We start from the raw sequence: 13,699 nt of genomic DNA on the forward strand, positions 1-13,699 counted from the left end.
TACAGGTGGTGCGCAAGTGTTGGAACCGATTGGCCAGGCGTGCGTGCACGCGCACCCCTATGCTCCGGAGATCCCGCTGACGATATGCGAGGCCCTACCACATGGAGGTGATTGGGGTAGATGACGGGACTGGGATGAGGCGGGGATCCCTACTATAGGGGATCTATTTGAAGATGGCAACCTCCTACCTTTTAATGACCTGGTGGAGCGCCATGACCTACCACGCGGGGACTTCCTGCTTCATGCCGCACTGACAGCAGCCATTAGGAAACACTGGCGGGAGAGGATGACGGAACCTCAGACCTCGCTGGCCTGCCAATATGTAGTAATGGCGGCGGGAACGTTTAAGGCGGTCACGTGTCTCTACAGGAGGATTACCCACAGCTTGCGAAAGCCCTTGTCGGCCCTGCGTCTCAAATGGGAAGAGGATTTGGGTGAACCCATTGGTGAGAAGCCGTGGGGGGAATTGGTAGAATGGGCCTGGAAGTGATCCAGGAACGCTCGCTTCCAGCTAATCCACTTCTACATGCTGCATATGGCATACCTTACCCCGGTTAAGGTGAATGAATACTTCGTGGTTTCAACAGCGTGTCCACGGTGTAACCTGGAGGGGGTGGGGTTTCTCCACATGTTTTGGGACTATCCACTTCTAGGAGAATACTGGAGGGGAGTGACGTCTGAGTTGGCAGCGGCAACAGAAAGAGGGGTAGCGCTGACACCGGGCTGTTTGTTGCATTGGTTTCCACATACTGCCAAGACCAAAGTCACTAGCAAGTTTATAGACCTGGGGCTGGTCTTGGCCCAGAGGGAGATCACCAGCCACTGGAAGGCAAGGACTGGCCCCAACTTTGCGCGATGGACTAGGGAGTTAATGAAATGGGCAGAAGCAGAGGGGAACTGTAGATTGCGCATGGCCAGCTGAACTGGGAGCGACAAATCTCTGGAGATGGCACGTGCGTGGGTTGCACTGGTGGAGCTGGTAAAACACCCACCTGGCGATATTGAGGGCACTCCTGACCGGGGGAAGCCAGCAGCAGATAACGGAGGTTGGGAGGCACTGATTGACTAGACGGCAGAGCGCAGATACGGCGGGGCGATCCTGGGTGAATGCTTTTCCCTAACACTGACACTTGCGGTTTGGAATGCATGGGCCACAGAATATCACTGTCCTGCCCACGGATCCAGCAGCGAACCTTTTCTTAACTCAGTGACATGCCGGGGGAGGGGATAGTTGAGATTAGGAGGGGAGGGGGGTTGTTAGAGTTACAGGTTATAGATGGTGGCCGGAGAGATACCAACTAATAGATCTCACTGACTCATATTACAAGACTGAGGATGGGGTACCGGGGATTATCCCCCATTCAGATCACATTTCCCCATGTCAGGAGAGGGTTCCTTTTCTTCTTTTGTTTACTGACGATTGCTGATGTAATGTGGAGATGTAATATCCTGCTAAGTACTGCTATGACAATATTTTTAGTGGGAGAGGCCTGTATTTTGATTTCATTTGCAGCCCTATTCGGGAACGTTATTGTGCCTATGTTTTTGATACCTCAATAACATTATTTAAAAAAAAAATTAATAGAATGGGCCTTGTAGACGGTTAGATACGGTGGGTTAAACTACTCTATGAAAATGCCACAGCGCAAGTTATGACTGGTAGAATAGTATCGCCACAATATGGGATTTTTCATGGCACCAGGTAGGATTGTCCTCTATCCCGCTTTTTTTTTTACCCTAGCTATGAAGCCCTTAGCTGACTTGTTAAGACAGCAGGGAGTTGGGTATGGGACTGACTGTGGGAGGACGAGAACATATTTCACTATACATCGATGATCTCTTGCTTTACCTGGCAGATGCCACTATGGCACTTGTTCTCATGGGGGAATTTGAACACCTCTCTGAATTGAGAGTCAACAAAACCAAAACTCATCTGTTCACCCGTATTCCCGAATCTTTACCGTACCCCAGAGCTCTCTGCAGATCTTAACTAGGCTCAGAACCCTTTCCGATATCTGGGGACACAAAACTTTCACTCACTTGAAGACCTAAGAGATGGTAACCACGGGAAGACACCCAGATCTCCTAGATCCTGCGTTCCTTTCTGGCACTCGCTACAGCTGCCAATCATGGGCAGAGTCTCCCTGTCCAAAATGGTCATGTTACCACGGCTGCTATATTTTTATATCAACCTGGTTCCGCCAGATAGATACTTTGTATGGGGTTTGCTACGTTAGCTTACATATGAGCTATTGAAGACAAGCATTGTATGCTTGCAGCATTGCTACTTTCCTTGTAATTTGAAAGCCCAAATAAAGAGATTTGAACCATAAAGATAAATGAAGTTCCTCCTCCTCAGCAAGCAAGATAGTTAGGATGTAGAATTTAAAGTCCTTGCTGAATTGCCACTACTGTATTTGGGTTAGATTACTTAAAAGCAAGGCCTCGCTAAGGAAGCACAGGTTACAATTATCATCCAATGTACCTGAAGCGCTTCATTAACAAATACAACTCCTTTTTTGTTAAAGGAATAGCTGCTTCTCGCTTCACTGGTGCCTACTGTAACACGGCTTCATAATGTAACTATCCAAATGTTCGGTGGGTTCTCTACGCATTTCTTTTCCATATGGATCTCCTCATATCAGAACATACATGCCCCTGTTGAGATGTATTTAATACTTTCTTATGTTCACCAAATTGCCAAGAAGTGCCCTGAAATGGCATGTTTAGTACTATATAATCCATATCCTATCACATTAACGTGATAAAATAAATTAGACTGACTTTATGCCATCACAGATGGTACAGATCTAGTTAGGAATGTCTTGTATATGGCTACAATTCAGCTCTGGTCTAGCGTCAAACCGGTCTCTGATCAGAACCTGCAAGATAATTTTTATAGTGAATAGTTTTGGGTATAAAATGCAGCTTTCAATCCAAGTCCAAAATTTTCTCTACAAGATTTGACAATAGTTTAGAATTTTTGATACACATCACAAAGCCAATCAATAATAACCAGTTAAAATGTCCACAAGACCTCTAAGTTTAGGAAACCAAACCCACTTACCAACATACTCATAGAGCCCACAGCCATAGGTGTATTGCGGAGTTCTGGGTTATCTCTCATTTCTACAGCAGCATAAAATGCATCCATGTCAATATGTACAATAATACGGCTTAAGTTGCGACTCTGATCCAATTCCGCAGCAAGTTTGCCAACCTATAAAAAGTAACACATTGTCAAATGAAAGCAAACAAAATCTGTATAATTTCGTTTTATTTTTGAATTTTTATAAAGTACACTTGGCCACATAGTATCAACACACTCTACAATGGTTTATTCAGACGAATGTGACAGAATGATCATCTCCCCCAAAAAATTCAAATTTGACTCGTGCAGTTCTAAAAAGACTGGCTGATACCAATATTCGAGTTCTTGAAAATATATGTGAGAAACAACAGTACAAGGATAGTGTTATAGGTTTCTGCAGTATGAACAAGGAGTACTGTGCATCATGATTTGCTAGGTTAAGAACCTTCAGCAACTTGAGAGAATGGTCAAGGGGCCTGGAATACTGCAGCACTGCAGAAGAAACAATACAGAAGGCAAGAGGCTGCACGAAGAAATATACAAAGATCTGGAGCCCTAGGTGACAACACTCTAATAATGGGTATGATGAGCATTAGTTAATCTAATTTGGAATACAATATTGGGGGGAGTTCCTCTCGTTGACGCATTGTGGACATTTTAGTTGCATTTACATAACTGATGTGTTCTATGCCTAAGGATATATCATTGTAATCTTTAAACTCAATAAAAAGATTTTTAAATAAGACACATTCAGTACCTGAACAGAGTGCAAGTTTGAAATAACTTGTTAAACTCATTAAATAGCGCTAGAAAAAACAAGCATTTGCAATGCAATAGGTCTCGCATTTACGCGAGTTTAGGGTATGGGCATTGTAAATGAGAATGCCTTTTATTTATGTTTTAAAAACCAAAACATAAATAAAAGGCATTGTCATTTACAATGCCAATAGCTCAAACTCGCTTAAATGTGAGAGCTATTGCATTTCAAATGCTCGTTTTAAATCGTTCCCACCTTGCCCTGTTTTGAAAACGAATTGATTGTACATGCACGTGCATCGTTTGCAGCAGGCACATTAACTCACTGAGGTGTTCCACTATGGATAGTCAGCAGATCACTCCTAAAAATTTGCTGTCAGCTCCTCTCCATCGTTTCCCTCCTCCTCCTCCTCTGCTCCTCATTTCTCCCAACATTGCAAATGCAATAACCTTTCCCCCTCCCCATCCCACGCTGCCATGTGTGCTGAACAGAGGTCACGCGGCTCGGCTTTGCGCGCTCGCACAAGGTCCTTCGGAATCAAGTCATGCCTTTATATGCCTGCGTCGGCATTCGCAGAGCAAAGTAATGAACTAATCCTCAGGGCAAATATTATACGAATTCTGAACAAATCCAGAATAAACAATGTAGTACAGAGGACGAGCACACAGCTGATGAGTCTTTTGAAAATACAAATGCTACAGCAGCGAAGCCCGAATGGAAATGCTTTTACACCCGCTGCTTTTTAAAAATATAAATGTCGCTGTGAAGTCCCTATCTTGTAGGCTCCTGGGGGACCTGTGTAGGAGGGGTGTAGGGAGTGAGGGAGGTGTCGGGCAGACCAGGGAATGGCTGCGGGAGGAGGAATAAGGAAGCGTTGACACTTGATTTAGAAAGGCTCTGTTTGTGCTCACAGAGTGGGGAGGGCTCGTAATGCGAAGCAGGAGGGGGGGGAGCTAAATTATAATGCCGAAGCAGAGGCCAGCATTCACCAGCATTATTTTTGGTCCATACCGCATTGATGCGGACTATGGACCGGTTTGATTCTCCCTTTCTCCCAGTGCCTAATAAAAACAAGCATTTACAATGCAATGGTCTCGGCATTGGTAAAGTTAGAGCTATTGGCATTGCTCATGACAATGCCGTTTCTTTACATGTTTTAAAAACAAAAACATAAACAAAAAGAATGTCGAGCAATGCCAATAGCTCTAACTTTACCAATGCCGAGACCATTGCATTGTAAATGCTTGTTTTCCAATGTGAGTAGCTGTGGATTTTAGGCCCTAGCTCAGCCGGCACCTGAGGCAACCTGCACATTTATTTATTTTTAAATTACACAAGCAAGGGAGCTTGACTTGTGTGGCTCTCACTAGTTAATTTTACCCAGAAGCACTTGCAAACATCAAACTTTGGTAAGAAACACATTTTCCTAACATTTCTGTGAAGGAAAGTTCTGCTATCTGCGGAGAGCCGCAAAGTTCCTACCACCCTGACCCACATAACCCATTGTGCTTTTATCCTGCTCTTTAACCTTGCACTTCCTTGTGATTGGACTAGATACAGGGCTGTGATTAAACTAAGGCCTGCATTTGCTGTCTTGCATGAGCCTGCGGATATTAATATGTGCATACTATTTTTACATATAGAAGCTTTCAGTCGGCTGTCATAATTCACTTGTTTATTTCTTGTCATTTACATTTTCTTCCGTCCACTACAGCATACACCATTGGACAATGGGTCAGCTCTCTTCAGCCATTGGCTAACTTCACTAAGAGTAACAGCATTCTTTTCTTTGACAAGGAGCACATCCACACACAAAGGAGTTTCTTTGAGTGCCAAGTACAGCCACAGCAATGTGTTTCAGATCAAAGAGATATCATTTCACCATTCACCATTCTGCAAAAAGGCTTAAAAGGAAGATCTTAATAAATCAGCCAGTCTGATCTACTCTAATTACACTTCCAGGAGGAGATTTCAGCACCAACAGTTGTAGTAATGAGGACTGAACATAAATCCCAAAAGGGCTTTCCCAAAGAGAGACAACATAGCCATCCCTGTTAATTAACATTAAAGCTTCCTTTCAAGTTCTGGAGCCAGGCGGATATCGCACTGTAAATTTGCGTTCTGCATAAAGTGGAAAAAGTCTGTTCCATGATGAACTAAACCCAATTCAAAGCCAGTTAAGGGTTTTTATTAGGGTGCCACAATTTAAGCATTTACATGACCTCCCACTACGATGGATCTGTGTTAACATTAAAGGCCCAGATTTAGAAATGTTGTGCCTCTGGTTTGCATTACAGTTGTAATGCAAACCTGACAAAAAAAATCCCACTTGATATGCATAAAGCAACCTAAAGCAACGCAAATGATTTTTCGCGTGGCTTTGTGAAATTTTTTTTTTTTTAAACAACGCAACGCAGCACATTGCACTGCTTTGCATCAGATAGGAGTTCTATGGCTGGTAGATCAGTGTTCATCTGCATTCAGTGATGGATTCGGACACAAACCCATAGACTTGTAGACACTGATTTGCACCAAAATGGTGCGCCTGCCTCGTTATTTCCTTACTGCGGGTGTGCTGCACTCTGCAGAACGCATTATGAAGAGGAAATAATCTAAAATTCGAGTTTTTTTATGCAGGAAGACATCCCTTCTTGCACAAAAGCGATATGAACCACAATGCAGACACCTGCACTATGGCGCAAGGGTGCTTGCGTTGGTCAACCACAAGTGCGCCAGCACATGGAGAGAGTATAAAAGTGCCATTTCTGTGAGATAAGTCACAGTTCTGCTATCTCCTGCTGAGGCAATGTAGAAACTTAACTTGCTGCGCTCTTTGAAAACATGTCCCTTAATTCATACAGATCCATGAAATAAAGGGCTAGCGCGGTCGACAGCGTAGCTGAGAAATTTGTGCAAGGAGTGTGACAAAGATGGGCAGATATATTTTCATTGTCACTGGGGCGCCAAAGACTTTCAGGCGACTCGTACTCTCCGAAGACCTATGTACAAATGTAAAAGTGGGCGTAGTCGGTCAGATGCAATTAACAAACAATAGAGCGCGTTGCCAGGAGAGACACCTGTTGCTTTCCGTGCCCTGCCTGCTCTTGTGTACTTAGAGCTTCTTGTCATTTCCATCAAATACTGGTAGCATACATCTTCCACTTGCCTGTTCTAAAATGCTGGCATGTATGTGATGGGAAACTATTAACCCAAAAAGCACACTTCTGCAGAGGAGCTAAAAACTGTAAAGGAGATATCCCATATTTTTCAAGTTGCTAGGGGAAGCGATGTAAGGGGAACCACCGGGCTTCCGGGTGCGGCTACAGTTTGAGAAAAACACAGGACACATGTTGACATGAGCAGAGCAACTGAAACAGAACTGCAGGTACAACCCCCATTTTTTCTTTGTCTGCTACAGTAAACGGGAACCATCTCTAAGACTCGTTTGAGAAAAGTAGTAAACAGACTGTCTCCGACTCTTCCGAAAGGCGGGGCAGAAACCCTCCCCTTGCTCCCAAGTTACCGAGGAGTAGAAAATGGTGTCTCTCACCTTCACACGGTTTAGGCTGGCCTCCAGTCGCAGCTGATGCACCAGCTTTTTCATGGTCGTAACGTTTGAAGCCCCCGACATGTCTGCGCGGCGGAAAGGGAATCTTCTGCGGCTAACGGCAGTGAAACAGTAGCAAACTTTTCCTTCAAGTTTCCGGTCCCCTCTTATCAAAAGCCCCAGTGCGCAGGCGTGAGAAACACGCCCAGTCTACTGACGCCTGAACTTGTAGACACGGAAGAAGGACTAGAACCAGTGTGCTTTTGTATCCTTTGATGCGGAAGCGGTATAATAAACAAGGGGGAAAGGCGTCCAAAGCACGGTGCGGATCCCGATAGCAAAACAAGGAAATCAGGTGAGGGAGCAACGCCGGGACACCACCGCCTTTCTCCGAGGCAGAGAAGAACTGCCTCGGAGAAACGCAGCCTCGGTTTCGGATTCGGGGGCGTGTTTCTTTTTCTCTCCTCTTGCCATTGGCTGGAGGAGAGAAAAACACGCCCTGCGAAAAGCAACGAAAAAACACGCCCCCCGATCCGAAAAGGACGGGGCTTCAACGGAGTGACTGGACCTCTTCTCCAGTGGCTGGCCAGCATTTAAGAGGCCAGCCAATGGAGAACAGGAGAGAAGAGGGGCGGGTGCAAGCCCCTCTTCTCAAAGTCACTCAAAGTCATTAAATCTCGGAGCGAGACTGCGCAAGCGCAGCCTTCGCAGCCGAGACCTAAAAATAAAACTGTGGTAAACGGGAAACAAAACTAATAAATGTGCCTGTCGCAGTCCGGCAAATGGATGAACTCCTGCAAGGTGAACGCAAGGGTTTGCTTCAACAAACAAAACAAAAAAGCGATCTCGGGAGGTAGGGAAAGACAAAGAAAAATATATAAATGCCGCTGTGAAGCCCCTACCTCATAGCTGCCAAGGTTTCAGATTGCTATGTATGACATTTTCATAATATCAGTGCAATTATGAGTGACAATTCAACGACTCTGAGTGACACTTTCTCACAAGCAAAATCAAGCAATGAAGACGAGGGACAAATATAAATGTCGGAAATTACACCCATTTGAGCAAAAAAAACTCTAAGAAGACCTTAAAACATCTGCAAAGCACTAGAATTGGAAGGGCACTAACCTAGTGCCCTTGTAATGGGTGGGGGTAAAGTGTTTTCTTTTTATTCACTGTGTCTCGACTTGGTCTGGGTTTGTTTTTTTTGCATTTTGGTACAATTAATAACAACAAACATTAGAAAGCAAAGAAAATTCCAGGCCTGGGTGAAACATTCATACCGGATAAGAAACATATTGAGGTCTCTCGTGCACATTTTCTCCCACACAGACATCCGATGAAGTAAGTATATTTTATTGGAGGCAGCACAGCATTTCTAGATACCACTAAGATTTAAAAACTGAGCTGATAATTCAAGCAGGCATAGCAAACGTTCATTGCAAACCGAGACGACAAAGACCACCGGGACTCGCGCCTCTCTGCTGCATGCTGAAGTACCTTGTTAAGTGAGGGCGCGCGTGCTGCAGAGTCAGAGGCCCTGTGCAATGAGGCAACATATTCGAATACAGAGGAAGCTTTCAAACGTTAATAGCTGCGCATGGCCAGTAAAGCGCTTAGGCACACTTACTTCATTTTGTATGCTGGAAGGGTGCAGTCCATCAACAGGAGCACCGCGAGAGGGGCATTGGGGCCTACCTGACTGACCACCGCCCGGGCTACACTCTCGGGTGGCCCAACCAAGCCTCTCAATGCACCGAGCGTGAACTGCACGGCGTGGGAGAAGCATCCAGAATCAACCTCGGTCTTTCCCGCACTAAGGACGGGTGACCAAAGTCAAGTGGCTCCTCCGGCAATGAGCCGACACCCGCCGCAATGTGCGCCTAGGTGGCCCAAACACGGTCAGATTTGTGGGGCGGATATCGAGCGGCGTTACTTTAAGGTGTTTTACAGGGTCCTACGACCGCTTGGGCGCGTTGTCCTCGACCACAGCCTCATGAGCCAGCGCAGCCTGCTGTGTGCTGAGGGCCCGTCATGTGGGAGATGGGCCCGCGTGGAAGGCGGCAAACCTGCATCCGTGGTCGGGGGCCCTGCAGACCGTAAGGAGGCAATGATCCCCCAAAACGCTATGGTTCATGACCACGCCTGAGTACAGGGAAACAGCGAGGGGTGGCCCCTCCCTACCGCACGCTCACCGGACGCTGGGAGGTCTTCCTTGAGTTCCGGAGAGAGATAGAGGGGGCGGAATTTCAATGCAGCAAGACGTAACATTGTAGCAGCAGGTCGGGAAAGACCAATTGGGTCGGAAGAAGCGTGCGAGTGCCTTACTTTTATACACAGGGCTCCCGTTGTTAATTAAATAGTGTGCAGTCGGGGAGAAAGCACCCGGCCGTATTGCCAGAAAGCGAGATCATTAACTGCAACTCAGCATGTTGGGCTGCAAAAAAAGTAAAATGAAGTTCCCATGAAACACACATCAAACACCAAAGCGGATGAAAACAGTACTTTGGCGCTGCTGCTTCCGGACTAAACGGAAGTCAGTGTAGGATCAACAGCCAGTAAAAACCCAGCTAACAAGAGGTATGCCAACCTTCAACAAATGGCGAGCAGCAGTAGATATTACCCAGCAATAGGCGGAGTTTCACCCAACATCTACATAACTTGATGTCTCGGAGAGACAGCACATGCGCTGCCTAGGCGAGACCTAAAAATGAACACATAAAAAGAAAATGGTACTAAACCATCTGAGTAACGAAAAGTCTAAGCAAATACTTTTTTTATGTTTTAGAAATATGGACAAGAGTAGGCGTTTGTAAGAGCAGTGTATGTGATACTAATGGCAATGAATGAGAGTACTACTGCTGCTTGGGCATAGTTATCGTTAACTATGACTTGTACTGGGCACAATCTTTAACGAACATTGATTTGCAGTGCCTACAACAGTAAGTACGACAATTCAGTCATATTTTTTGATTTGCAATGTATGCTTCTGATGGTATGTTAATTATGGACATTAGTGACACGCCTATTTTCCTAATTTCTAGTGTTCCATACACTGCACATGGTTAGAATTTGTCAAACAAATTCCACTCCCTTACTACAGGAAAAGCATATTTCCATCATTGCATGCCCCCTTTTCCTAATTTCCCACAAAAAGCTTGGAAAAAAAATAAAACAGGTTTTCTACAGTGGAAGTAGCAAATGTTTAATGAATGTATTTCCAAACTTATGTGAATACCCAAAGGTTAAGTGAGCCCAAAAAATAATCGAGAAAGTCCTCTCAATGTTCCCTTCAATTTGAATTTTAGTTCTACAAAAAAAGTCTGGTTCACTTAAGTTACAATCTAAAACCTTTTATTTTCAATCGTTTGGGGCAATGGATATGTTATCATAAGCATCAAGGCATTAAACATGATACATTTGTACGCGCCTTCCTGTCAGAAGCACCCTGCACTTTTGGACTACACCTCCCAGGCTGCCAAGCGCCCAGGAGGGAGGAGATTCCCGCCGAAATCGCGCTCAAAAGCGCACTGTGAACACCGCAGCGCGGGACGAGCCTTCCTGTCAGAAGCACCCTGCACTTTTGGACTACACCTCCCAGGCTGCCAAGCGCCCAGGAGGGAGGAGATTCCCGCCGAAATCGCGCTCAAAAGCGCACTGTGAACACCGCAGCGCGGGACGCGCCTTCCTGTCAGAAGCAACCTGCACTTTTGGACTACACCTCCCAGGCTGCCAAGCGCCCAGGAGGGAGGAGATTCCCGCCGAAATTGCGCTCAAAAGCGCACTGTGAACACCGCAGCGCGGGACGCGCCTTCCTGTCAGAAGCACCCTGCACTTTTGGACTACACCTCCCAGGCTGCCAAGCGCCCAGGAGGGAGGAGATTCCCGCCAAAATCGCGCTCAAAAGTGCACTGTGAACACCGCAGCGCGGGACGCGCCTTCCTGTCAGAAGCACCCTGCACTTTTGGACTACACCTCCCAGGCTGCCAAGCGCCCAGGAGGGAGGAGATTCCCGCCGAAATCGCGCTCAAAAGCGCACTGTGAACACCGCAGCGCGGGACGCGCGCGGGCCGCGCCCGGGCGAAGCCCGGGCCAAGGGCGGGCCCGTCCTTGCCCGTCAGGGACCGGAAGAGACTGGGCTGGGCCACCCCCCGTGTGCTGAGCTAAGGTTATTGCATCTGGCGACATTACTTATAGGTACAAGTAGTGTATGGGGCTAAATTGTCTTAATGCATAGTTAGCCGCCTCATTGGTTCATATAACTACTGTTTATTAATTAGATTAACTATAGTGGGGTGGATCTTCGAGTCCAATTGATTAGGAAATTGTCAAATATTAACAATTGGCTTTTACCTCCAGGGATTATGGTAAAAAATAAAAATGCAGTGCAGTCACGTCCTAGCACGAGGCAGACGGCTACCACTAATGCTCCATTACCCAGTTTGACTGCCATAGACCTAATGCTGCAAAAGACAATAGGAGTCGTTGCCTCAGCAATTGAAAACACTGAGAGGCGCCTCTCACTTCCGCCAGGTATGCTTCCCCCTTTACAACCTGTAACCTTACCGTCAACTACGGTGCATTCTTTTGATTCTACATTGATGTCATCTTATATTGACCTCCCAGATACACAAACCCAAACGATCCCTACATCACAGCCTCAATTGTCTCATGTCTCTCCCCCATTTACTAGTAGACTCTCCTTAACACCCTCTATGTCGCCAACTAATACATGTATGGAGCAACATCATTTAACTGAAGAAACAACAGGTCAGGATGAGAGCGCTGCACCGTTAAGTGTAGCCCATACCCCATCGGTTAGCTCCAAGAGGGACAGTCCACCTGCAAGAACTAGAGGACAAAAAGCAAAGAGTAAGCAGAAACATACCACCAGAGATTTGTCGCTAATTAAACCTAAGGGAAATGATAGCCGAATACAGCGGGACGCAACATCAACAACAACTAGACAAAAGGGGAAAAAGGTAGGGGAACAGTTAGCCGCCACCGATACCATAACTGCCAAGGGATGTGCCGAGGTTGGCGATGAGAGTTTTTGGTTAAGAATGGAGACAATGTTATCATCTTTATTGGGGCCTATGCATCTCAAAATTACGAATATTGAAAGGAGGCTAGATACTATGGAGAACCTATTGATCAATCATAATAGGAGCGTAACTAAAGCTCCAATTACTGAACAAGCTACTAAGAGCTTTTTAAATAAAAATACTCCAATGACCAATAGAAATCGGGAGGCAAGAAAACCCAGCGGTAGTTGAAGATGCCAACAGAAGTATTAGAGCTCTTACAGGGAATGATGATAGCTCGGTCCCTGCTTTTATAAACTTACCCCCGGAATGTAGCGCTTACGTTGCAGTACTTACAAATGTCCCCAAGTTGCGGAAAGATCAAGTAGAAACCTATGATGCATTAAAAAATAAATCCCTCCACTGGCTATCCACTAAATGTGGCTTCCCTATGGAGAGGGCTAATCAGGTTATACTGACGCAGCGGGTGGGTTGGGTGGGTCCGCTTAAGAAAAAGGTGGATGGGGACTGTATTATCATCAATTTTCGATCCCCCTATTTGGCTCAAACCACTCTTGCCAATGCACCACGACCGTCAGCCTGGGAGTTCAACATGACCTTGTTACCCCTGAGCTATTTTTACAGACACCTACTGGAAAATAAATTTGGTGATAATAACAATTCCTTGTTATATAGACCTACAAAATTCCCTATGCACCGACCTTGCTTTACAATACCCACCTATAATAGATTCCAGGCCTTTGATTCCTTAGACCAAAATGACTGACTCAAGATGGTAAAGGCTAGAAGAATAATAGGACCTAAATGGGAAAAAGGAGATAATATAAGTGGTCAATCAACTCCTTTGTTAGTACTATCGGAACAGGAACCATTAACATTAAGTAGTAGTAGAGATGTAGAGGACGATGCACCAGGTATAACCAACAGGGGCATATCCCCAGTAAAGTTGGTTACAACTATATCAAATAATGCATCTGCATTATTTTCAACTGATACCATGAGAGGTGACTCAGTCCTAGAAATAGGTTATAAACTAGTTACATGGAACATCGCAGGGTTATGTAGAAAACTGGATACACCATTTTGGGCGGACTTTATTAAGGCAGGATATGACTTCATTTGCCTCCAGGAAACATGGTGTAAAGAGAGCATCCATATAGAAGGTTACACCTCCCACTGGTTGAATGCATCTCCATCTATGGTCGGGAGAGCTAAAGGTGGTCTTCTTATTTTGATATCCAACAAATTATCTATGTGCA

The 13,699-nt window shown here is 45.5% G+C and overlaps 2 protein-coding genes across 8 annotated transcripts in view; one reads left to right on the forward strand and one right to left on the reverse strand.

Moving 5' to 3' along the window:
* Nucleotides 1-13,699, reverse strand: part of POLK (DNA polymerase kappa) — a 1,025,073-nt gene that overhangs the window by 378,710 nt on the left and 632,664 nt on the right. For all 6 annotated transcript variants that reach the window (XM_085632293.1, XM_085632295.1, XM_085632292.1 and 3 more), the window contains one exon: nt 3,068-3,220. In XM_085632293.1, coding sequence (XP_085488419.1) covers nt 3,068-3,220 — 153 coding nt within the window. The remainder of the gene's footprint in view (nt 1-3,067; nt 3,221-13,699) is intronic.
* The window catches only part of LOC146865493 (uncharacterized), a 117,459-nt gene that overhangs the window by 5,187 nt on the left and 98,573 nt on the right, over nt 1-13,699 (forward strand). The gene's annotated exons all lie outside the window — the stretch shown is intronic.

Source organism: Triturus cristatus, chromosome 2_1, assembly GCF_964204655.1.
Source record: "Triturus cristatus chromosome 2_1, aTriCri1.1, whole genome shotgun sequence".
Classification (NCBI taxonomy): domain Eukaryota; kingdom Metazoa; phylum Chordata; class Amphibia; order Caudata; family Salamandridae; genus Triturus; species Triturus cristatus.